The sequence below is a fragment of the Delphinus delphis genome, chromosome 2 (genome assembly GCF_949987515.2).
Source record: "Delphinus delphis chromosome 2, mDelDel1.2, whole genome shotgun sequence".
Lineage (NCBI taxonomy): Eukaryota > Metazoa > Chordata > Mammalia > Artiodactyla > Delphinidae > Delphinus > Delphinus delphis.
The window spans coordinates 22211369-22238176 of record NC_082684.1 but is presented as its reverse complement, the minus strand read 5'-3'; the positions used below and the strand labels follow the sequence as shown (position 1 = coordinate 22238176).

At 41.4% G+C, this 26808-nt stretch overlaps 1 protein-coding gene across 2 annotated transcripts in view; it reads right to left on the bottom strand.

Annotated features, from left to right (window-relative positions):
• Positions 1-26808, bottom strand: part of STON2 (stonin 2) — a 139298-nt gene that overhangs the window by 77363 nt on the left and 35127 nt on the right. Inside the window, exon 3 of one of the 2 annotated variants that reach the window (XM_060004102.2) lies at positions 25266-25550. In XM_060004102.2, coding sequence (XP_059860085.1) covers positions 25266-25550 — 285 coding nt within the window. The remainder of the gene's footprint in view (positions 1-25265; positions 25551-26808) is intronic. The other variant, XM_060004103.2, reaches the window with a different exon arrangement.

Here is a 26808-nt window from a genome sequence, read left to right as displayed (position 1 = left end):
GGAAAACTAATTGACTGAGACCCCAGTGAGTCAGTGTCAAAACCAGTACTACAATTAAGGTCTAATGACCCTCAAATCAAAGATAAGCTCACCAAAGAATATGAGTGATTTTAGGCTCTACTTTTTTTTTTCTTTTTTGGCTGCATTGGGTCTTTGTTGCTGCCCATGGGCTTTCTCTAGTTGTGGCGAACGGGGGCTACTCTTTGTTGCAGTGCGTGGGCTTCTCATTGCAGTGGCTTCTCTTCTTGCGGAGCACGGACTATAGGCGCGCAGGCTCAGTAGTTGTGGCACACAGGCTTAGTTGCTCCGCAGCATGTGGGATCTCCCCAGATCAGGGCTCAAACCTGTGTCCCCTGCATTGGCAGGAGGATTCTTAACCACTGTGCCACCTGCGAAGTCCCTAGGCTCTACTTTTATTTCCAAACCTAGGTTTCGGTTTCATTCAGACCTAAACTACATGCAGTTTCACCCTTACCCTTACATTTCCTCCATTTTTAGTGGCACACCAACACTCTCAAGAAAACTTACCGATTTGCACTGCAAAATTAGAGCTAAATTGGATTAAGGGATAAGAATGTGAATATAGATGTATTTGCATACGAATGTGATATGTCTCCGCTTGCCTTGAGTTTGACTGTAACTGGAGAATCTGTAGACTTTTACATATACAAATTCAGATCTACTAGGACTGCTGACCTGGCATACAATGAAAAATATCTTTAAGGGGGAAGTGCACAGGGCTTGGCTTTATCTCTGTAACCTTGAGCACCGAAGTTAGCAAAAAACACTTCGGAAAGTTTCTTTTTTTAAAATCAAGTTTCCTAATGTTCCTAATTTGTCTTTGGTTAATTGCCTATCACATGGTTTCTCCACCGTGTTGCATAAGAATCTGATCGCAAATTTACTGACAAGTACTGAAAACAAGTGCTGCAAAGAGTGTGGACAGGGAAGGAAGAATTAAAAAAAAAGAAAGAAACTAGCAATTATTGAGTACCCATGAAATGTCAGACACTCGTACAAATGTTATCTCATCTTGCCCATGGGTCCTGAGAGTTAGACAGTGGTCTTCCTTTACACAGGGGGTAACAGACTCAAAGAGGTTAAGTAGCTTGTCCAAAAACATAGAGTCAGTCAGGCCTCCTGGCTGGAGAATCCAAATTATGGTGTTGGGCTCAGAAACAGGAAGAGATACTGAGATTTAAGAGGAAAATGAATAAATAAATAGCAATATCTGTGACATGGTGTAAATATGAAACTACAGAGAATTTTCATTTTATTTTCTTAGGCATTTATAAAACATAGAGATCTTTTCTCTATCTGGAATGCTTATGGCTCACACCCCATTTTCCGTAAAAATGTGACCTTCTCCTAAGCTATTCTCTCCAAAGATGCAAGTCCCCTTCTCTGCTTTATTTCTCCTTAACGTTATCTCTAACAGCCTATATGTCCCATGTCTTCCTCGCTAGAATTCAAGCTCCTTGGGGGCAAGGATTTTGGTTCATTATTGTTCACTCTTCTGCCCTGAAGGCCAGAAGGATTTGCTACCCCAAAATATGCCTTTTTGGCATAAGGATTATTTTAGGTTTATTATATTTTAGAAACAGCTGATGAGGGAGAAGCTCTGAAAAGTCAGTGAAAGTTACCCTATTGTAAGGGACATTTACATTTATAAGGGAACTCTCCATCTGTAAAGCTGTCTCTCTGTACCAGGAATAGGAGGAGGTCCAAATCTCTAGAGACCCTTTACCAGCAGAGAAGGCCTGGACTTAAATCTGCAAAACAACCTTACCCTTGTTTACCAGGGTAACCTGGTAACTTACCGAAACTGGCCTATTCCCTCCCCCAACATCCTCTTTTGTCTTTAGCTGGTATTTAAGGTGGTGGTTTGGGCCATTTCAGGGAGTTATTCTTTTTTTTTTCTGGGTACCTCCTATGTATATAGGAGTATACATGTTTATTAAACTTCTGGGGAGCTGCTCAGAGCTACGTCCCAGGGACTTGGGACTGCAGGCAGCAGTGTGGCAGACAGGGTCTTGGTGCTCCAGCTGGGTGTCAGGCCTGTGCCGCTGAAGTGGGACAGCCGAGTTCAGGACAGTAGTCCACCAGAGACCTCCTGGTTTCACATAATATCAAACAGGGAAAGCTCTCCCAGAGATCTCCATCTCAACGCTAAGACCCAACTTCACTCAATGATCAGCAAGCTACAGTGCTGGACACCCTATGCCAAACAACTAGCAAGACAGGAACACAACCACACCCATTAGCAGAGAGGCTGCCTAAAATCATAAGGTCACAGACACCCCAAAACACACCAATGGATGCGGTCCTGCCCACCAGAAAGACAAGATCCAGCCTCATCCACCAGAACACAGGCATGAGTCCCCTCCACCAGGAATCCTACACAACCCACTGAACCAACCTCACCCACTGGGGGCAGACACCAAAAACAATGGGAACTACAAACCTGCAGCCTGCGAAAAGGAGACCCCAAACACAGTAAGTTAAGCAAAATGAGAAGACAGAGAAACACACAGCAGAGGAAGGAGTAAGGTAAAAACCCACCAGGGGCTTCCCTGGTGGCACAGTGGTCGAGAGTCCACCTGCCGATGCAGGAGACATGGGTTCCTGCCCCGGTCCGGGAAGATCTCACGTGCCGCGGAGCGGCTGGCCCCGTGAGCCACGGCCACTGAGCCTGCGCGTCCGGAGCCTGTGCTCTGCAACGGAAGAAGCCACAACAGTGAAAGGCCCGCGTACCACAAAAAAAAAAACAAAAAAAAAAACCAGACCTAACAAATGAAGAGGAAATAGGCAGTCTAACTGAAAAAGAATTCAGAGTAATATAGTAAAGATGATCCAAATCTTGGATATAAAATGGAAAAAATACAAGAAATGTTTAACAAGGACCTAGAAGAACTAACGAGGAAACAAACAATGATGAACAACACAATAAATGAAATTAAAAATTCTCTAGAAGGAATCAATAGGGGAATAACGGATAAATGACCTAGAAGATATAATAGTGGAAATAACTACCACAGAGCAGAATAAACAATGAAAAGAATTGAGGACAGTCTCAGAGACCTCTGGGACAACATTAAATGCACCAACATTTGAATTATAGCAGCAGAGAAAAAGAAAGGAACTGAGAAAATATTTGAAGAGATTATAGTTGAAAACTTCCCTAATACAGTAAAATAAATAGTCAATCAAGTCCAGGAAGCACAGAGAGTCCCATACAGGATAAATCCAAGGAGAAACAGGCCAACACACATATTAATCAAACTATCAAAAATTAAAATACAAAGAAAAAATATTAAAAGCAGCAAAGGAAAAACAACAAACAACATACAAGGGAATCACCATAAGGTTAGCAGCTGATCTTCCAGCAGAAACTGTGCAAGCCAGAAGGGAGTGGCAGGACATATTTAAAGTGATAAAAGGGGAAAACTTACAACCAAAATTACTCTACCCAGCAAGGATCTCATTCAGATTCAACAGAGAAATTAAAACCTTTACAGACAAGCAAAAGCGAAGAGAATTCAGCACCACCAAGCCAGCTTTACAGCAAATGCTAAAGGAACTTCTCTAGGTAGGAAACACAAGAGAAGGAAAAGACCTACAATAACAAACCCAAAACAATTAAGAAAATGGTAATAGGAACATGCATATCAAAAGCTACCTTAAATGTAGCTATTTACTTACATTGGCTTAAATGCTCCAACCAAAAGACATAAACTGGCTGAATGGATATAAAAACAAGACCCATACATATGCTGTCTACAAGAGACCCACTTCAGACCTAGGGACACACACAGACTGAAAGTGAGGGGATGGAAAAAGTTATTGCATGCAAACGGAAATCAAAAGAAAGCTGGAGTAGCAATTCTCATATCAGACAAAATAGACTTTGTTTTTGTTTTTGCGGTACGCGGGCCTCTCACTGTTGTGGCCTCTCCCGTTGCGGAGCACAGGCTCCGGATGCGCAGACCCAGCCACTGCGCGGCATGAGGGATCTTCCCGGACCAGGGCACGAACCCGTGTCCCCTGCATCGGCAGGCGGACACTCAACCACTGCACCACCAGGGAAGCCCCAAAATAGACTTTAAAATAAAGACTACTACAAGAGACAAAGAAGGACACTACATAATGATCAAGGGATCAACCCAAGAAGAACATAGAACAATTATAAATATTTACGCACCCAACATAGGAGCACCTCAATACATAAGGCAAATTCTAATAGCCATAAAAGGGGAAATCAACAGTAACACAATCATACTAGGGGACTTTAACACCCCACTTTCACCAATGGACAGATCATCCAAAATGAAAATAAATAAGGAAACACAAGCTTTAAATAATACATTAAACAAGATGGACTTAATGGATATTAACAGGACATTCCATCCAAAATCAACAGAATACACTTTCTTCTCAAGTGCTCATGGAACATTCTCCAGGATAGATCATATCTTGGGTCACAAATCAAGCCTTGGTAAACTTAAGAAAACTGAAATCATATCAAGTATCTTTTCCAACCACAACGCTAAGAGACTAGATATCATTTACTGGAAAAAAATCTGTAAAAAATACAAACACATGGAGGCTAAACAATACACTACTAAATAACCAAGAGATCACTGAAGAATTCAAAGAGGAAATCAAAAAATACCTAGAAACAAATGACAATGAAAATATGATGACCCAAAACCTATGGGATGCAGCAAAAGCAGTTCTAAGAGGGAAGTTTATAGCAATATAATCCTACCTCAAGAAACAAGAAACATCTCAAATAAACAACCTAACCTTACACCTAAAGCAATTAGAGAAAGAAGAACAAAAAACCCCAAAGTTAGAAGAAGGAAAGAAATCATAAAGATCAGATCAGAAAGAAATGAAGGGAACAGTAGCAAAGATCAATAAAATTAAAAGCTGGTTCTTTGAGAAGGTAAACAAAATTGATAAACCATTAGCCAGACTCATCAAGAAAAAAAGAGAGACTATTCAAATCAGTAGAATTAGAAATGAAAAAGGAGAAGTAACAACTGACACTGCAGAAATACAAACGATCACGAGAGATTACTACAAGCAACTATATGCCAATAAAATGGACAACCTGGAAGAAATGGACAAATTCTTAGAAAAGCACAACCTTCCAAGACTGAAACAGGAAGAAATAGAAAATATAAACAGATCAATCACAAGCACTAAAATTGAGACTGTGATTAAAAATCTTCCAACAAACAAAAGCCCAGGACCAGATGACGTCAACGACGAATTCTATCAAACATTTAGAGAAGAGCTAACACCTATCCTTCTCAAACTCTTCCAAAATATAACAGAGGGAGGAACACTCCCAAACTCATTCTACAAGGCCACCATCACGCTGATACCAAAACCAGACAAAGATGCCACAAAGAAAACTACTGGCCGATAGCACTGATGAACATAGATGCAAAAATCCTCAACAAAATACTAGCAAACAGAATCCAACAGCACATTAAAAGGATCATACACCATGATCAAGTGGGGTTTATCCCAGGAATGCAAGGATTCTTCAACATATGCAAACCAGTCAATGTGATACACCATATTAACAAATCAAAGGAGAAAAACCGTATGATCATCTCAATAGATGCAGAAAAAGCTTTTGACAAAATTCAACATCCATTTATAATAAAAACCCTCCAGAAAGTAGGCATAGAGGGAACTTACCTCAACATAATAAAAGCCATATATGACAAACCCACAGCCACCATCATTCTCAATGGTGAAAAACTGAAACCATTTCCTCTAAGATCATGAACAAGACAAGGCTGTCCACTCTCACCACTATTATTCAACATAACTTGGAAGTTTTAGCCAGAGCAATCAGAGAAGAAATACAAATAAAAGTAATCCAAATCGGAAAACGTGTCACTGTTTTGCAGATGATATGATACTATACATAGAGAACCCTAAAGATGCTACCAGAAAATTACTAGAGCTAATCAATGAATTTGGTAAAGTAGCAGGATACAAAATTAATGCACAGAAATCTCTTGCATTCCTATAAACTAATGATGAAAAATCTGAAAGAGAAATTAAGGAAACACTCCCACTTATCACTGCAACAAAAAGAATAAAATACCTAGGAATAAACCTACCTAGGGAGACAAAAGACCTGTATACAGAAAACTATAAGACACTGATGAAAGAAATTAAAGATGATACAAACAGATGGAGACATATACCATGTTCTTGGATTGGAAGAATCAACACTGTGAAAATGACTCTTCTACCCAAAGCAATCTACAGATTCAACACAATCCCTATCAAACTACCAATGGCACTTTTCACAGAACTAGAACAAAAAAATTTCACAATTTGTATGGAAACACAAAAGACCCCGAATAGCCAAAGCTATCTTGGGAAAGAAAAATGGAGCTGGAGGAACCAGGCTCCCAGACTTCAGACTATACTACAAAGCTACAGTAATCAAGATAGTATGGTACTGGCCCAAAAACAGAAATATAGATCAATGGAACAGGATAGAAAGCCCAGAGATAAACCCACACACATATGGTCACTTTATTTTTGATAAAGGAGGCAAGATATACAATGGAGAAAAGACAGTCTCTTCAATAAGTGGTGTTGGGAAAAACTGGACAGCTACATGTAAAAGAATGAAATTAGAACACTCCCTAACACCACACACAAAAATAAACTCAAAATGGATTAAAGACCTAAATTTAAGGCCAGACACTATAAAACTCTTAGAGGAAAACAGAGGCAGAACACTCTATGACATAAATCACAGCAAGATCCTTTTTGACCCACCTTGTAGAGAAATGGAAATAAAAAGAAAAATAAACAAATGGGACCTATGAAACTTAAAGTTTTTGCACAGCAAAGGAAAACATAAAGAAGACGAAAAGACAACCCTCAGAATGGGAGAAAATATTTGCAACTGAAGCAACTGACAAAGGATTACTCTCCAAAATTTACAAGCAGCTCATGCAGCTCAATATCAAAGAAACAAACAACCCAATCGAAAAGTGGGCAGAAGAGCTAAATAGACATTTCTCCAAAGAAGATGTACACATTGCCAACAAACACGTGAAAGGATGCTCAACTCCACTCATCATTAGAGAAATGCAAATCAAAATTACAGTGAGGTATCACCTCATACCAGTCAAAATGGCCATCGTCAAAAAATCTACAAATAAATGCTGGTGAGGGTGTGGAGAAAAGGGAACCCTCTTGCACTGTTGATGGGAATGTAAATTGACACAGACACTATGGAGGACAGTATGGAGGTTCCTTAAAAAACTAAAAATAGAACTACCATATGACCCAGCAATCACACTACTGAGCATATACCCTTAGAAGACCATAATTCAAAAAAAGTCATATACCACAATGTTCACTGCAGCACTATTTACAAAGCCAGGACATGGAAGCAACCTAAGTGTCCATCGACAGATGAATGGATAAAGATGTGGCACATATATACAATGGAATATTACTCAGCCATAAAAAGAAACAAAATTGAGTTATTTGTAGTGAGGTAGATGGACCTAGAGTCTGTCATACAGAGTGAAGTAAGTCAGACAGAGAAAAACAAATACTGTACGCTAACACATACATATGGAATCTAAAAAAAAAAAGGTTCTGAAGAACATAGGGGCAGGACAGGAATAAAGATGCAGACGTAGAGAATGGACTTGAGGCCACAGGGAGTGGGAAAGGTAAGCTGGGAGAAAGTGAGAGAGTGGCATGGACATATATATACTCCCAAATGTAAAACAGATAGCTAGTGGGAAGCAGCCACATAGCACAGGGAGATCAGCTCGGTGCTTTGTGACCATCTAGAGGGGTGGGATAGGAAGGATGGGAGGGAGATGCAAGACGGAGGAGATGTGGGGATATATGTATATGTATAACTGATTCACTTTGTTATGCAGCAGAAACTAACACACCATGGAAAAGCAATTATATTCCAATAAAGACGTTAAAAAAAAAAACTTGTTTTTCTCTTGTTAATTTTTTATCACAGGGGCTTCTCAGCTAAGAACCTAGAAGGGTAGAGGAAAAATTATTGTTCCTCCCCTTCAAATCCCCATTTCTAGACTAGTGCCTGGTGTAAAGTAGGCGCTCAGTAAGGATTTGTTGGTTATGTCCATAACAGTCTATACACAGATATTCTATATTAAATACAGACTGTTAAAATAAAATTCCCACACAAACATAGGGAAAAAAATCAAAACACTGAAAATAAAAAGAAGAAACAACCAAGAAAAAAAACAAAAGCAAAGGGAATTCCCTGGGAGTCCAGTGGTTAGGACTCAGTGCTTTCACTACTGGGTCCTGGCTTTGATCCCTAGTCGGGGAACTAAGATTGTGCAAGCTGCATAGCACAGCCAATAATAATAATAATAAACCATTTTTTAAAAAACCAAAGCTGAACTTGTAAAAGCTTATCACAGGATTGCCATTTCCTACAGTATCATGGATTAGACACTTAACTATTATGGAAATAAAAGTAAAATATTAGGTAAAATGTTAACAACAATATTTACAATACATTACAGGGTAAGCAAGAAAGTAAAGAGTTATCAGAGGCCGAGTGAAAGCTGGAACCCAGAAATGGTAAGCAGAGCACACAGCCTGATTTTTATACCCTGAGGATTTTGTACACACCAGGGAGACTCCTAAGTTTGAATTTTTTCAATCTCTTGTGAAGAAGGTGTAGGGGAACAGAATTTGCCACCCTAAAATATGTCTCTGTGGCATATTAATTGTCTTAAACTGATCATTTTCTAAGAAACAGCAGACATGAGAAGTACTCTGAAAACCAAGTTAGAGTTACCCTTTTGTAAAAAAAATTTCCATTTGTAAGGGAAATCTTATTTGTAAGGGTTTGTCCCTCATGCTGTACCTCATACCAAGAGGAGGATGACCAAATCTCCAGAAACTCTTATCAGTGGAGAAGGTTTGGACTTAAATCTGCATCATAATCAGCCTTGTTTACTCTGCTTTTCCTGGTCATCTCCCACCAAAGACTCTCACCACCCTCAACATCCTCTTTCGTCTTTAGCTAAGGATGGTATATAAGATGAGGGCTTCAGCCATTAAGACGAGTTACTCAGTTTTTCTGGGTCTCTCCCATGTATACGTGTCATTAATCAAAATCGTTTGATTTTCTCCCGTTAATCTGTCTCATGTTAATTTAATTCTTAGACCAGTCTGAAGAACCTAGAAGGGTAGAGGAAAATTTCTTCCTCCCTGACAAGGCAAAGGGAAAAAAACCTAGGACTTAACCAAGATGGAAAATCTAACAGAAGATCTGGCGCCTAAAGCTAGAATTCTCAAAGGGCTCAGTTAAAGGGTAAATTAGGAATAACCCCCACTAGTAACCCCATGCTAAGGGTGCAAGATAGAGGGGGGAAAAAAATCTGAGATTTTATAACCACAAGCTGTCCCATATAGGGGTTTGCAGCTAAAACTACTTGTGTGGCCAGAAAAACTTCCAGTCTGAGAACCTGGTGGAAGTATTTCCACTTTGATAGTGGAAAGAGGGTAGAGTGAGAAGGTCCCACAGACATCTAATCTGAGTTCCTAAAGAGGAGAGAGAGAGAATGAAGGCAATATCTGAAAAAATGCTGGCTGAGAATTTCCCAGAATTTATGAAAGATTTTATTTGTCAGATTAAAAAATCACAAAGTATCTCAAGGAGGGTAACCAAAAATAACTCCATAAGTAGATATCAAAACTATATAAGACTGGGGCTTCCCTGGTGGCGCAGTGGTTGAGAGTCCGCCTGCCGATGCAGGGGACACGGGTTTGTGCCCCGGTCCGGGAAGATCCCACATGCCGCGGAGCCATGGCCGCTGAGCCTGCGCATCCGGAGCCTGCGCTTCTGGAGCCTGCGCTCCGCAATGGGAGAGGCCACAACAGTGAGAGGCCCGCGAACCGCAAAAACAAAAAAAACAAAAAAATAACTATATAAGACTGAAACCAAGCAGGACCCTATGGGGCTCCTGGGCACAGAAGCCTTTCAGTGTCCCCCATTTCCTGTTTGTAGGGAATAGATTCCAGCCTCCATGACCTTCCCTGAGTTCCGCAGGGCAGATTCGAATGGTTGCTAATCAGGGAAGGGAGGGGTTGCAGAGACAAGGGAGGAACAGTCCAGAAACAGTAGTGCAGCCTTGGGGCAGGGATACACATAAACATATCTTTGAGCTCTTTACAGAACTAAACCCCCCAACAAATGGAAGACTTAGCATTCTTCATTTCCAATTAAAGGAACCAGAGAAACTCTTCAAGAGACCACCTGAGACCAGATTAAAGGGGTGCAGGCCCTGCGCACACCCTGATCCTTATCAGCAGCCCTGCCCTTGAATCATTGCTGTAAGTCGTCACCAAATCCCCCCAGGTTGGGACACACAGTTTTTGAGGGGCACAAGCCCACTGTGTCCCCCTTTGCCTGGAAAAGCAATAAAGCTATTCTTTTCTACTTCACCCCAAACTCTGTTTCCGAAATTCGATTTGGCACTGGTGCACAGAGGCTGAGTTTTCGACAGCAAGACCAAAGACATACAGAAGATCTTAAGAGCTAGCAAAGAGAAAATAAGATTACCAGTCTTATTCCTATTCCCCAGTTTTACACATGGTACGTGTCTGTGTTGTATTTATTTCTATGTAATGTTATCAACATGTAGGTTTATGTATCCACACTACAGTCAAGATACACAACAGCTCCACCACCACAAGGATCCTGCCTGTTGCCCTTTTATATTCAATCCCACCTCTTCCCCTCATGCCCTGTTCCTAAACCCCTGGCAACCACTAATTTGTTTTTCATTTCTATAATTTTGTCATTTCGAGAATGCTTTATAAATGGAATCATGCAGTACGTAACCTGTTACAATTGGCTTTTATCACACAGCATAACGCCTTTGACATTCACTGACGTTGCTGAACATATCAATACTTCATTCCTTTTAACTGCTGAGCAGTATTCCATAGTATGGATGTACTACAGTTAGTTTCACCATTCACCTGCTAAAGGACATCTGGGCTGTTTCCAGTTCTTGGCTATTATAAATAAAGGTCTATGAACATTCATGTACAGGTTTTTGTATGAACATAAGTTTCCATTTCACTGGGATAAATGCCCAAGAGTACAACTGCTGAGTTACATGGTAATTGCATGTTTAGTTTTATAAGAACCTACCAAACTGTTTTCCAAAGTTGTACCATTTTACATTCCCACCAGCACCATTTTACATTCCCACCAGCATACATGAGTGCCTCCTTATTTTCTTAACAGGGTCTTTTGCAAAGCAAAAGTATTAAAAGTTTTAAAAGTCTTTAACCAGCAAGAAAACAAGAGAGCATCTATAACAACAACAAAAAAAATGAAGCATATATAGTAATAAATTTAACAGAAGATAGGCAAGGCCCCAGAGGAGATATTTGTAAAGTGTATTAACAGACCATAGGGAAGACCTTGTTAGATGGAGAGATATACTATATTTAGGGACTGAAAGAATTAATGAGGTAAAGATGTTAATTCTCCCTAAATTGGATTATAGAGTTTTGCCTCTCAATCACAATCCTAGCATGGTTTTTTCCTCATATTAAGCAGAATACACTATTTAGATATGAATGAAATCAAATGTTTAATAATATAAATATATTTGTAAATATATATTAAAATAAATAAAACAACAGAAATAATATTGGGAAAATACTACTATATGGAAAAAAATGAAATTAGACTCCTACTTCACACCATACAGAAAAATCAGTTCTAAGTGGACTGACTGTCAAAGTGTGAAAGGCTACATAAGATGCATTTTAGAAGGCATATAGCTTAATATGGTCATGACTCTGGGGTAGGGAAAGATTTCCTTTACCAAGACAAAGAAAGTACCAAGCATACAAGAAAAATAAACAAATTTCATATAATTAAAATTAAGAACTTTTCACTAAAAGGCACCACAAAGAGTCAAAAGACCACCCACACGGTAGGAGATAATATCTGCCACACATCATATCCACAAGGAACTCCTAGAAATCAGCAAGAAAAAGGAAAATACCCTCAACAAAAAAATATGCCACTAGGCATTTTATGAAAGAAAAAATCTAAATGAAAAAAAAAGTAAAGAAAAGGAAAAAAAAAGAAACTCAACCTCATTAGTAATCTAGGAAATGCAGATTAAAACCACATGAGATACCATTACTCTTCCCCCTTCCCTCTCTCCCTGGCTCCCTGTGACAAAAATAGTGCAACGTGACTATCCCAGTGCAGGCGGGGAAGTGGAGCCGCAGCATCTTTCATATGTGGCTGGTAGAAGAGTAAACTGGAACCACTGTAGTAAAAGAGTTGATGTTAAAGTTATCTGAGAAAGTGGAAAATAAACACACTCTGCAGCATAGCAATTCCCCTCCAACTTTTTTTTATACAAGAGAATCACTTGCACTTGTTCACCAGGATAGGAATGCTCATAGAAAAGACAAAAAGTATGCTCATAGAAGCATGTTCGTTTTTTTTTGTTTTTTGTTTTTTGCAGTACGCGGGCCTCTCACTGTTGTGGCCTCTCCAGTTGCGGAGCACAGGCTCTGGACGCGCAGGCTCAGCAGCCATGGCTCACGGGCCCAGCCGCTCCACGGCATGTGGGATCTTCCCGGACCGGGGCACGAACCCGTGTCCCCTGCATCGGCAGGTGGACTCTCAACCACTGCGCCACCAGGGAAGCCCAGAAGCACGTTCTTAATTGCGGAAAAGTAGAAATAACTTTAATATCCATCGCTCATAGAATGGGTAAATGAATTGTGGAATATTACTAAGAAGGAATACATTGCAATAAACACTAAAGGAACTATACCTACAGGTAATAACATGGAAAAATCTCACAAATAATGTTGTGTAAAAGGAGCAAGCCACAGAATAATACATGCAGTATTACTCCACTTACATAAGGTTCAAAAACAGGGAATTCACTTATGTCATTCTCGATGCATATGTAGGTAGGAAAGCTGTTAAGAAAAGTAAAGCAGGGACTTCCCTGGTGGCACAGTGGTTAAGATTCCTCACTCCCAATACAGGGAGCCCCAGTTCAATCCCTGGTGAGGGAACTAGATCCCACATGCATGCTGCAACTAAGAGTTTGCATGCCACAACTAAGGAGCCTGCTTGCTGCAACTAAGACCAGGTGCAACCAAATAAATAAATATTTTTTCAAAAAGAAGTAAAGCAGTTATCACAAAACCAGGAAGTGGGTGACAGAGGAGGGAGGGAAGAGGATGTCTGGAAAAAGGATGTCATGATCAGCAGGGAAATATGCAGCTTCTGGGTGACGACAGTGTTCTATATATTAAACTGGGTGGTGGGTTGTACTGTCGTCCTTTTAATTTAATACACATTTTAAATATGTTCCTTTGTGTTTATTTGGTAGATAATAAAGCTTATTAAGACCACATATCAAAAGACTAATTATTCAAGAAAGGAAGCTATTTTAACTATTTGTATTTTCACATTAGCTCTTTACATTTCTTAGATAAAACTCCAAAGTTTCCCTTGAAAGAGAAACTAAGAATAATGCAGCTGGGAGAGGCAAAGTCCCTACATCCTACAAACTGTTCTCATTTGGTCTCATACACTTTATTTATCAGCTTAGAAATCCTGGATAAATCATTTTACTTAGGTTCTGAATTGACTATCCTCAGGCCACAAGATCAGTTGAACGGTGAGAGAAAGTACTGGGTCTGGAGCTGACTCTTCTCCCAGGGACCAGACCTCCGACAGCCTGGCCGGCGGAACAGCAGGCTGCTATCATCACGATGCTTCAGAGCCACATCCACCCCTCAAGGAATAAAGTGAAAAACAGACAGAAATCTGCCTTCTCTCCTTTCCTATGAGGTTGTGCACAAGGACTCTGGATCCAGACTGCCTGGTTCACATTCAGCCCTGTAGCCTGGGACAAGTTACTTAATACATCTGTTCTTCTGTGTTTTCAGCTGTAAAATGGAGCTGAAAACAGTGCCCGTCTCATAAAGGGATTAGGCTAATACTGACAGAGCACTTGGAAAAATGCTTGGCACAAAGGAAGTACTCAAAAAGGGTTAAGTGGTCGTTATTACTTCCAGACATAAACTTATGTCCAAATCTACTTGAAATCTTGACGTAGATCTCTAACTTTACAAGTCAGAAACTAAGTTCCTACTATCCCTTCCACACCAGCTCCTTCACCCTTTCAGATGTTCAGAATGAAACCTTGATTCTTCTTACATTTGGTCCATCCCAGCTTCTGTTAGTCCTACCTTCAAAATATACCTGGAATCCAATCACTTCCCACCATCTTCAAGCTACCACCCTGGTCCAAGATACTATCCTCTCCTGGATCATCACAGTGGCTGTCCCCTGGTTTTCTGTCCTCTCAGTCCGCTCTCAACATAGCAGCCACACAGTCTTAATAGAATTATCTGTGCAAGCCTAGTGGGATCACACCACACCTCTGGCTCAACACCCTCCCACAGCTTCCCATCTCACCCACAGTAAAGGTGAGAATGTCCTCATTGTGTTTTCAAGGACCTACGTGGTCTGAGACCCCTCAACTTCTCTGTCTCATCTTCTTCTCGAACTTCTCCCTAATTCACTCCACTCCAATCACATCCCACGAACACGGCCACCTTCCCAGAGTCCCGTCACTTGCTGTTCCTTCCTCCTAGAAGGCTCCTTCCCTGATTTCTGCAAGGCTCACTCCTCACTCCCCTCAAGTCTTTGCTCAAAAGTTACTGCTCAGAGAGTCATGCCCTGACCTTCTGTAAAATTTCACATCCTCCCTCACGCTATTCCCTTTGCCTCATTGTTCTCTTCTTCCCACTTACATTATCTAACACACTTACATTGCATCTACTTCGTGATCGTGTTTCTGGTGTGGCTTCCCCAGCAGAATGGATGCTCCATGAGGCAAGAATATCCCACTGTATCCCCGGTGCCTTGAACAGTGACTGGTAAATAGTGGGGGCTCAAAGCGCCATTGATTGAATAAATAATAAACTTACAAGTTGTCAGCTGAAACAATACAGCAAATACTGTTCTCTCTTTTTATACTTTGGAATCCTGGGTAGACTAAAACTTCAAATACTTATATACATTTTGATGTCATGTCCTTTATTTATACTTGGATGTTTACTCACTAGGGCTAAGTGATTTTTCCAATGCCGTAAACATGCCCATCCATGAATACAAAATAGATCTAATTCGACTCTTCATTTGTGTCTTTCACGCTATTTCATAGCTGGCAATACAAAGCAGCTGCCCCAGGACTGGCTCAGAAGAGCGCCTGCTCACGCCAGAAGGCTTCATGGGTAACAGATTGCCTGACCGCTGGATTAACTTCAGCTTGGGGAGAACAGGGACGGTGTCCAACTTTCTCATAATTGCATTCCCAGCACCTAAATATTCTTTGCATGAATGAACCAGTTAATTAATGCATGCTTGGGCAGCTTATTGTGTTTTGTGTCCCACACTGAGGGTGAGGGTGAGATAGGCCACACGGCTCCCTGGGTGAGCTAGCATATTCTCTGGAAGAGGAGAATTCTGGAGTTTTAATAAAATACGTATATGTTATGTTAGGCGTATATGTTGTATGTGTATATATGTAAGTGTACATGTTATATGTGCATATATGTAAATGCATGTGTATGAGTACATGTTACATGTGTATGTCTGTGTATGGGTGTATCTACGTGTATGTATGTGGTATGTTTATACATACACTATGTGCATAACAGTGGAAAATCAAAAACTGATGATAACAACCAGCTGATAAGAGAATGGCATGATGGAGAAGAGGCTGTTATAGTTTGCTTATTAAAAAAAAAAAAAATTCACTTCACTGAGGAAACCATCCTTCAAGTTCTACTAGCCGCTCACTGCCCACATAAACAATAATGTTTCTGCTTTAGATTTCATGTACATCTTTCACCTTTTCATTCATTAATCCAATAAATCAAAGTGAGCGCCTACTAAGGTCCATGCACCGTACTCTGGGATAAAGAGTAAGTGAGAGAGACAAAGTCCCTTTCCTCTAGTGGGGAAGAGAGACAGTAAACATATAAGCATACAACCTAATTTCAGGTAGAGACATGGGCTGTAGAGACACATAAAGCCAGAAAAAGCAGAGAAACCAGGCTTCCTGATTCCTAGCCTAGTGCTTCTTCCTCAGGTGAGTGGCTTTCCAGCTCTCTCTCTCCCTTTTTTTTAAACCCCAAATATTTCTTTCTTCAAACGAAATCATTTAAGACGTCCAACATGTGAAACAAGCATGGCTGGAACAGCTCCAGTTGAAAATGGGGTGAGTGGGGGGTTTTCGATAGCTCAGCTACCCCCTCCCCAAGGGCAGCTGGGCCCTGAACGTTGTCTGAGGAGGGACCCCCCAAAACACTGCTCCCAGAGCATCCAGTCTCACCCAGAACACAGAGAAACTCCCTGTTCCATCAAAAAGGGACACTTCCCACCCAGAAGGGATGCAAGTTCATTTTTATTTTATTTTTTAAAAATATTTATCTATCTATCTAAAAAAAAGAAAAAGCAGGGAGTTGGTGAACGGAGGTGATGCTGAGCAGAGCTCTGAGTGAAAATGTAGGGGAAGAGCTTTAAAGGCTGAGGGGACAGTAAGAGCAGAAATGCACTTTGGGGAACAGCAGGAGAGGTGACAGTTGGAGCAGAGTGGAGCTCAGTGGAGAGGGGCAGAGAGGTGGCAGACCCCTGAGGAAGAAGGGCTCTGTTAAATTCATTCCTGAGTGCATCATGGTCTGAGATGGATTCCAGAAAGGTCATTAATTACATTTAAAGGCAGAGAAGAATAATTTAAGGTATTAAAAGAAAATAAGACCTCCTCTGTTGAGGAGAGAAATATATATGCATGTCAAATGCAGGGCGTCTGGTCTCTGTATTCACCAAATGGCTGGGATCTTATCCCACCCCCATCCACCACTCACCCACCCGCCCCCAGTAGCCAGAATGAAAAACATAACAGAAATTAACCAATGGCCTAGTCTTCGTCAGCATTAAGTCTCTCAGCTGTCACCCCTGCCTCCCTCTTAAATGGCTGACGGCATCTCTGGTCCTCCCCCAAACAAGTGGCTCTTTCTCTGGTCGCAAATAATTAGCTTCCCCAGACACAATGGGAAGGCCTCAGTCCAAGTTGTGAGGGAAGACATTTGAAGGACAAGCGAATACTAGTGTTTTGCTTGGGCTGTGGGACAAATGTTCCGGAAATCAAATTTTTTTTATGTTTGTAATTATGCATATCCTGCAGTATCTGCATAATGGGTCCAATTCAGCCTTGGCCTTGCCACAAAACTGCCACGTCCCTGGAAGGTCAGCGCATAACATGACGAGTGAACAGGAAGCCTCATGTTGATAATAGTGCCTTAATTTTTTTTTGTTTTGTTTTAATTTGGGGATGACCTTTGCTCTGTCAGTCAATTTGCATGCATTTGCAAACATATTCTAAGCACACCCATACACTTGTAAAATGCATATCTGTGAAATCAGCCTTGGGTCTGAGATAATCTTTGTAAAGAATTTAGGTGACAGGGAAGCTAACTACTACATTCTTCCTGGTGCACGGTAGAATTTTAAAGTCAGAGCAGACAAAATACTAAGTTAGGAAAGCTTTGTGCAACGAGGCAACCTCAGAAACACTATTGCTAAAGGACCCAATGTGAATAAAACACACTTGGGTTTAGGTTCGTTCTCAAAAATATTTCTTTAAGAGAACAATATAAAGATTCAATTTTGACTTGAACAGATCCACCATAAGGTTTAAAAAAAAAAAAAGAAACAAAAAACTTTGGTTCTGCTCACGGTTTAACAGAATATCTGTGCATTTAGTTCAGAGTTTGGCAAACAAGTTTTCAGTTAAGTTTTTTGACATTTTTCACCATGTAACCCAGATCGTTCACACAGCATCTTCAAACTGGAGGTGTGAACAGTATTCTTGTGCTAATTTAAGTCCAAAGTTTAAGTGTTTGACAGTTAAGAGTCTAATAAAAATCTTTCAAAAGAGGATATTTATCAACACAGCCTGAGCGAAAGTGGTCCTGTTAAGTCAGATATGTGAATTCCACATTTGGCCTTCACCAAATTTCAGGGGTCTTAATGGAAGAAACAATTTTTACAAAAGAATCAAAAGGCATGATTTTATATGCTCTCTCATTCCTAGTATCCTCAGGTCCAAAGAACTGGTGGCAGCTCTCTTTCCTATATATGTAGTTATAGAAAGGCTCTGTCACTCAATTGATTTTATTCATATTTTTCTGAGGGAGATCAGGTAGCTCCTTTTTTCCCAGACCAACCATGAGGGCACTTATTCACTTCAAACCCTGCCCTAGTTGAAGTCCAAAAGAAAGTTGTTCCCTTGATGGATTTAAGCATCTCTGGAGTTGTTTTCCCCTCTAGCTGTTACTCCTGGCTATCCAGTCACCCTTGGTATGTGTCAGTGAACAATAAAAAGTAGCCAGGTCACCAGGGTGGGGACTAGCTACTCCCTGGCTTCTCTAAGTTCCCTGTGCACCTTCTGGCATTTAATGCCACAAAAACAAGAGATTTAACACTAATGACAGTCTCTTTGTCCCTTACTCCCCATGCCTACAGCCTCCTGCATTTTAATGAAGGCAAATTGCACATTCCCCTTCCAGGCTGAAATCCAATGCCCCCTTGACTTTATTCTTAGGTGGCACAACTTAAAAGATAAATTATTTTGTGGGGTTTTTTGGTGTTTTGTTTTGTTTTGCTTTTCTTCTGTCAAGAAAACTGTGGAGGAGTGGAGGAATGGGGACTGGGGGAGGGGAAAGGAGTATCCCAGATAACATTTCTCTACCTAGGCACTCCTGTGTGTGTGATCATTTCTTTCCCAACTTCTCTTTGCAAGCCAGGATGTTAAGGTATGAAAAAAGCTGGCTGAGTAAGGCTCCACTTTTTGCTTCCAGGAATCCAGACTAGGAATGTCACTAATCAGTCTTCCTTTGTCGTCTTCCCACCTATTTCTCTGAGGCCACGATGATTTTCTCATAAAAGGAACTCATAGAGAGGCTGCATGGGATGAGTCCAAGATACACATTTTTCCCTTTCTCCTGACACAAAGACATCTGACCAGAGGGTGCTAGGCATTTGCTAGAAGCAAATAGGACAAACGTGAGGAAAATGGGAATAAACTGAGAAACTGTAACTCCGTTATAGGAGAGAGTCCGTTTGTTTGGGTGATACTTATGTGACTGGGAAGACGGCTGAAGCCGAAAATCAGTTTCCATGGAACCTTTGTTCTGGCTGAACTTCACCACCTGCATGCATGGTGGTGTAAACTTTAAAAAGTTTGTAAAGGGCTGCAAACTTTGGAGATGACGCATAGTGGCTAGCACAGAACATCTGCTTGGTAAATGGCCTGCACTATTAGAGATGCTCCACTAGCCCAGAGTGACTCATTCTCAGTCTGGTTCCATTTTAAGATTTTGGAGACGTGATATATTAACTGTGGCTGCTATACCAACAAGCCGGTGGCTTTAAACAACAGAAGTTTATTCTCTCCTAGTTCTGGAAGCCAGAAGTCTGAAATCAGAATCACTGGGCCAAAATTAAGATGTCAACAGGGCAATGCTCCCTCCAGAAGCTCTAGGGGAGAATTCATTCCTTGCATCTTCCAGCTTCTGGTGGCTGCTGGCATTCCTTGGCTGTGGCCTCATGACTCCAATCTTCAGGGCCAGCATCTTCAAATCCCTTTCTGTTCTGTCTTCTCATTGCCTTCTCTGTGTGGGCAAATTCTCCCTCTATCTCCCTCTTACATATGTGATTGTATTTAGGACACACCCAGATAATCCAGGATTATCTCCCTATCTCAAAATCCTTAACATAATCAATCCGCAAAGATCCTTTCTACAAATAAGATAATGTTTACAGGTTCCGGGGGCCATAGGACCTGATGTCTTTGGGGGCCATTATTCGGCCTGCCACACCAGGAAAACTTAGCATTATCCAAAGAATAGAGCAGGGAGCGGTGACTGCAAGAAGCCTCAGGCTGTCTCTATCACCATGAAGATACTTGCTGTCCACACTGCGCTAGTATGGTGTAATGCCTGCAGTTAACATATGTGATATCATTGACACAGCACAGGTATCCAAATCTTTTGGATTCAAATTTTTAAAATCTGAGCTGCTCAACAGCCTCCAGGATGGAACTGCCTGCATTTTCTGTGTTGAGTGACCTGAAGCCTAGTTTCTCCTGCTTACCACCTGGCCTTAGCTCTACCAACCACTCACTCTTCCTTATTGTTAAACACAGTCTGTGTGAGGAAACCCATGAGGGAGCTGGCCTAGTTGGTGAGGCTAGTTTGGGTAAGAGGGATGTACCCGGCGGTCCTTTATTTGGGGGGGTTCCTTGATGGGCAGTTGGGTATCAGCAGGAGAGTTGAGATAGAAGCCTTGGATTTATTACCATTTTCTTTACCGCCCTGATGCTCTGCAGAGTCCTCTATGATTCTTGGGTCCCTGGGTTAGAAACACTTGCTGAGGTGGGGCTGACCCTACACGTTGGGCCTCACGTCTGCTGGGAAACCAGCCAACAGGCTCTTCCTGCAGCAGAGGGCTCCATCTCCACAGAGCTGAGTTAAATGTTCATACGTGGAAACAGATGGAACTAGTCATGAACGTTTGGGCAGTTTTCAGGCCACAATTATGCTTTCACACATTTGGAAGTTGTCATTTCTTGATTTGTTCTCTAGTGATATCAATGAATCCCATATCCTTAGTGCAGTGCAAGGCTGGCACCAGGGCGAGGCAAGTGAGGCACTCACCTTGGGCGCAAAATTTAAAAGGGTACCAAAAAACTTAGTAATCAAATAACATTTTAAATACAATATTTAAAAAATATACAATCAGCAAACTGTGGTCCACAGGCTAGCTACCTATTTTTGTACATAGAGTTTTACTGGAACCAGGGCTAGGATTAGGGTGCAGGGCGGCAGTCATGAAGGTATTGGTTGAATTTTGTCTTTAAAATGCTGATATTTTGTTCATCAAGGGTTTTTTTTGCATTGTTTTGACTTTCTCAAATAATCTTTAAGTAATTTTGATTTTTAAATTTAATTTTTAAATTAAAATATTTTTCAAACCCAGTTTTTTTCAAGACAGCCATTTTTCTTCAAGACAACCATTATATCTTGGTATGGAACACAAGTGTTTTATGCATATTTCCCAATTTGTCACAGAAAATATTAAAAAGATGTACTTAAGAATCCAGATTTAGGGTTTCCCTGGTGGCACAGTGGTTAAGAATCCACCTGCCAATCCAGGGGACACGGGTTTGAGCCCTGGTCCGGAAGGATCCCACGTGCTGCGGAGCAACTAAGCCCGTGCACCACAACTACTGAGCCTGCTCTCTAGAGCCTGTGAGCCACAACTACCGAAGCCCCGCATGCTCTGCAACAAGAGAAGCCACCGCAATGAGAAGCCCGCGCACCACAATGAAGAGTAGCCCCGGCTCGCCACAACTAGAGAAAGCCTGCATGCAGCAACAAAGACCCAACGCAGCCAAAAAGAAATAAATAAATTTATTTTAAAAAAAAGAATCCAGATTTAATAAAATTAATAATCTTTACTACTTCATGAAGGATATTATGTGAAATTGACTTTTTTTTTTTACTATGTGTACACAGTGGCCATAAGTTTTACTTGCCATTACTTTTTACACCATTAATGCAAATGCCAATACAGTAAAAAAAAGACCAAAAAAATCTTAGGATTATTATGAAAATACTTTTGGTCCCACACACCCCTTGAGAGGGTCTTGGGAAACTCCAGAGATCTATAGACCACACTTTGAAAACTACTGCCTTAAAGGATAAGGTTTTAATGATTTAAAGGTTAAAACCATTAAAGTTCAAAACCATTATCAATAACAAGCTAAAATCCTCAGTCAGATGGGGGCAACATAATTATGACTAACTCCAAAGTTAGTTTTGCAAAAATAAGTGGTGAAGAATTAAAGCAAATTGATCCATCTGTCATATAAACAGTTCTAAGCAATTAGGAGATCTTTGAAACTAAAGGTAAGGTATGAACAATAAGTAAAAGAATCTGAATGCCTTGAATATAATCAGTGATCTGAAAGCAGGCCCATTTAAGGGCAACCCATCCCTGGCCTCCCCTGCCTCCGGGGAATGAGGAAGCAGAGGAAACTATAGCAATAACGGGAAGATTAAGGCACACATACCACACACACAGCATCCCTAGGCTGTTCAAAGATCCTGGGGCCAGTCTGCCTGGTAGTAAAGCTCTCTCCTGCCACTTCCTAGCATACAACTGTGGGCAAATTCCCAAACCACTATCTGTCTCAGTCTTCTCATGTGTAATATGAATATAATATTAAATATACCTTCCTCATATGATCGTTGTAGAGAGTTCATGAGATGACGTAAAGCACTGAGCACAGTGTCTGAGAGAATAAATATTTAATGAATGTAACTTACTGAAAACAAGCATACTTCTGTACTGATTCATTGCCCTGTGTTCAGTAACTTTCCCTCAAATGCACAAATGCTTAATTAGCCAGCCCACTGTCTTACTGTGTTAGGTGTTCAGTAAAGGTTACGTCCTCCCTCCAGCCAGACTGGGAAGCCTGTCTGGACCTGTCATTTCATCCATGCTGCTTTGAGTGTCATGGCTTTCTCACCAACAATTCATGAGAAATCTGATGCTTAAATGTGAAAAAGTGTATCAATGTGCAAATTGTTATGTAAAAATGGAAATGTTTGTTATACAGTAGAATTATGCCTTATATTTTCTTAAAATTATTTTTATTGATGTTGAAAACACGTTTGAAAAGCAAAGGAATTGTTTTTAAACATCAAAGCTAGCAAAACATTTAACCCACCAACAGAAAAACATCAACCTGGCTTTGCTAAGAGGTCTCCGTGGTAGACAAAATAATGCTCCCCTACAAAGATGTCCACATCCTAATCCCCAGAACCTGTGAATATGTCCTTTTACATGGCAAAAGAGACTTTGCAGATGTGATTCAGTTAAAAACCCTGAGATGGGGAAATTATCCTGGATTATCCTTGTGGGCCCAGTGTAATCACAAGGGTCCTTAAAAACAGAAGAGGAAATAGACATTTCACCAAAGAAGACATACAGATGGTCAAGAGGCACGTGAAAAGATGCTCAACATCACTAATTATCAGAGAAATGCAAATCAAAACTACAATGAGGGGCTTCCCTGGTGGCGCAGTGGTTGAGAGTCCGCCTGCCGATGCAGGGGACACGGGTTCGTGCACCGGTCCGAGAGGATCCCACGTGCCGCGGAGCGGCTGGGCCCGTGAGCCATGGCCGCTGAGCCTGCGCGTCCGGAGCCTGTGCTCCGCAACGGGAGAGCCCACAGCAGTGAGAGGCCCGCGTACCGCAAAAAAAAAAAAAAAAACTACAATGAGGTATCACCTCACACCAGTCAGCAGTCAGAATGGCCATTATCAAAAAATCTACAAACCATAAATGCTGGAGAGGGTATGGAGAAAAGGGAACCCTCTTGCACTGCTGGTGGGAATGTAAATTGATACAACCACTATGGAGAACAGTATGGAGGTTCCTTAAAAAACTAAAAATAGAACTACCATATGACCCAGCAATCCCACTACTGGGCATATACCCTCAGAAAACCATAATTCAAAAAGAGACATGTACCACAATGTTCACTGCAGCACTATTTACAATAGCCAGGTCATGGAACCAACCTAAATGTCCATCAACAGATGAATTGGTAAAGATGTGGCCTGTATATACAATGGAATATTACTCAGCCATAAAACGAAATGAAATTGAGTTATCTGTAGTGAGGTGGATGGACCTAGAGTCTGTCATACAGAGTGAAGTAAGTCAGAAAGAGAAAAACAAATACCGTATGTTAACGCATATATATGGAATAAAAAAAAATGGTACTGATGAACCTAGTGGCAGGCAGGGCAGGAATAAAGATGTAGACATAGAGAATGGACTTGAGGACACAGTGGGGGAGGGGGAAGCTGGGGTGAAGTGAGAGTAGCATGGACATATATACTCTACCAAATGTAAAATAGATAGCTAGTGGCAAGCAGCAGCATAGCACAGGGAGATCAGCTCCGTGCTTTGCGACGACCTAGAGGGATGGGATAGGGCGGGTGGGAGGGAGGCTCAAGAGGGAGGGGATATGGGGATGTATGTGTGTGCATGTGGCTGATTCACTTTGTTGTGCGACAGAGGCTAGTGCAGTCTTGTGAAGCAGTTATACTCCAATACAGATTTAAAAAAAAAAAAAAAAACAGAAGAAGAAAGCAGAAGTCAGGCAGGGGAAGATTTGCCTATAGAAGAAAGGCACAGAGAGATGCAACATTGCTGGCTTTGGAGACTGAGGAAGAGGCCACATGCCAAGAAATGTGGGCAGCCTCTAGAAGCTAGAAAGGGCAAAGACACAGATTCTCCCCTAGAGCCTCCTGAAAGGAATGCAGACCCACCAACACCTTGATTTTAGCTCAGTGACACCCATGCCGGACTTCTGAACTACAGAATTGTAAGATAATAAAGTTGTGTTGGTTAAGCCACTAAGTTTGTAGTAATTTGTTACAGCAGCAAATAGAAAACTAATACAGTCCCAAAGGTTATCCCAATCACCCTTGGTATGCTTCAGTGCACAATAAAATAAGTAGCCAGGTCACCAGGCTAGGAACTAATCATTCCCTTGGCTTCACTCAGCTTCCCAGTGCAGCTTCTGGCCATTTAAATGCCACAAAGTAAGAGACTGACCATTAATGACAGTTCCCACCCCTGAAGATTTGGATTCTAAAGGTCTGGGACACAAGAACATCTATGTATAACTGGTGACTCTATTAGAGATGGTTGGTGGTCCACACTTTGAGAGACATTCATTTTACTCACAGGAGCTTACAATTTAGGTGCTAAGTAAATAGAATTCTAGTCCATAATAGATGAATAAATATGCATACTTCCAAAGAGAAATTAACAGCCAGGGCAAGGGTAAAAGGCTGGAAATGGCCCAGAACACATAAATCCTTCCACATGCTTATGTTAATAAAAACGTGTCACAGAATTAAGCCAGATGAGATCTCTGTCTGCTCCCTCCAGTGCTTCAGGGCTCTGGAGCAGACAAAACAGAGTGCTGGCAGCCCTGCAGACCTCTCACGAAAAAGCGTCCCTGGTGAGCACAGCCCCCCACCTGTCCTACCTGTCCCACCTGCTTCTTTATGAGGTGGTAATGTGCTGGCCCAGGGTGTGTCATCTTCAAACTGAACCCAGCTGCTGATGGCTGAAGCCAGGTCAGGTGGAGGCTGCTCAGGGCTCAGGGGAGGGGAGGCCGCTTCAGAGATGAGGCCCATCTTTTCAGAAGAGTCATCGTGCTCTGAGGGGGAAAGGTCCTGAGAGCCTCCATCCACCACACGGTTCTCCCCAGAAGAGATCTCGGACTGGTCTGAGGAAGACGATGGTCCTGGGAGGTGCTCTTCAGTGCCTCCTGAAACAGATACCAGAAACTACCATCACATCATGCGAGGAAGGCCACTCTTCAGAACTGTCTTGTGGAGGAAAAACAAAGGACAGGCAAGCAGTGATCAAAGGACTCACCATTACAGGGTGTGAGGGCAGACAAACAGCCATGCCCACCTGCCTCTATGCTTAAAGAGTGTTTACCTTAAAATGTATAAAAACTATACCCTAGGATGTCCATAGCAGTCTCCATGCAGGCTGAGACTGGGAGTCTTGTTCACTATTCTTATCCTACCATCTACTCCAGTGCTTAGGGGTCACAAACAAAATTCCTACAGAGGCCGAGCAACAGATAGAACTAGGTCGAATTAGAAAAGCGAAAGGCAATGGGGAATGGTGGAGACTGTGGCTCAACAGGAGAGCTTCTGTCTGGACTAAAAACATTCAAATTCAAACTCTGCGCAGTCCAAACAACACACATCTGCGGGCCACCATGTGCAAACCCTGCACTAATGACCAGCTAAATATGGCACAGAGGCCCTTCCTCTAGCTTTTGTATCACTGCATTGGTCCTGGAACATTTAATAGCCTTCAAAAATTTGTTTTTAAATAACAGAACTAGATCCCAATTGTGGTGGTGATTACACAAATCTATGTGTGTTAAAATTCATCAACTGTAGACCAAAAATGACCAATTTTACTGTAGGAAAATGTTTAAAAAATAAAAGTACTGATGCGAAACTCCTTTCTCCCGTCACTAGCCAAACAAACAGGTCTACCTGAATGTAATTATTTAGATAAGCGCTGTCCTAAAAAAGTTAAAGGCGGGCCATATATGAATTTTAAATTTTCTAGTAGCCACATTTTAAAACTAAAAAGAAACAGGCAGAACTACTTTTAATAATACGTATTTCATCTCAGCGTGTTGAAAATGTGTAACATCAACATGTAATTGATAAAAAGCTGTTAATAACACATTTAACTTTTACTAGGTCCTCGAAATTCAGTGTGGGTATTTCACATTTATAGCGCATCTCAATTCAGACGAGCCACATTTCAAAGACTCGATAGCCACAGGGCTACCGTATTGGACAGCACACCTGTAAACTCGCACTTTCCAGGTGCTGTAAACGAAGCTGGGACGATTTCAGGTGGCAGTAGCAGCGGCCGTGGAACAGAAGCAGCTGAGGTGGTTCTGTAAATAGCTCCCGCATCCCACCTTGACCTTCATCCCTGAGCACAGTTCCCCAGAAGTCAATCTAGCCACCTTCATCATGATCACGGGT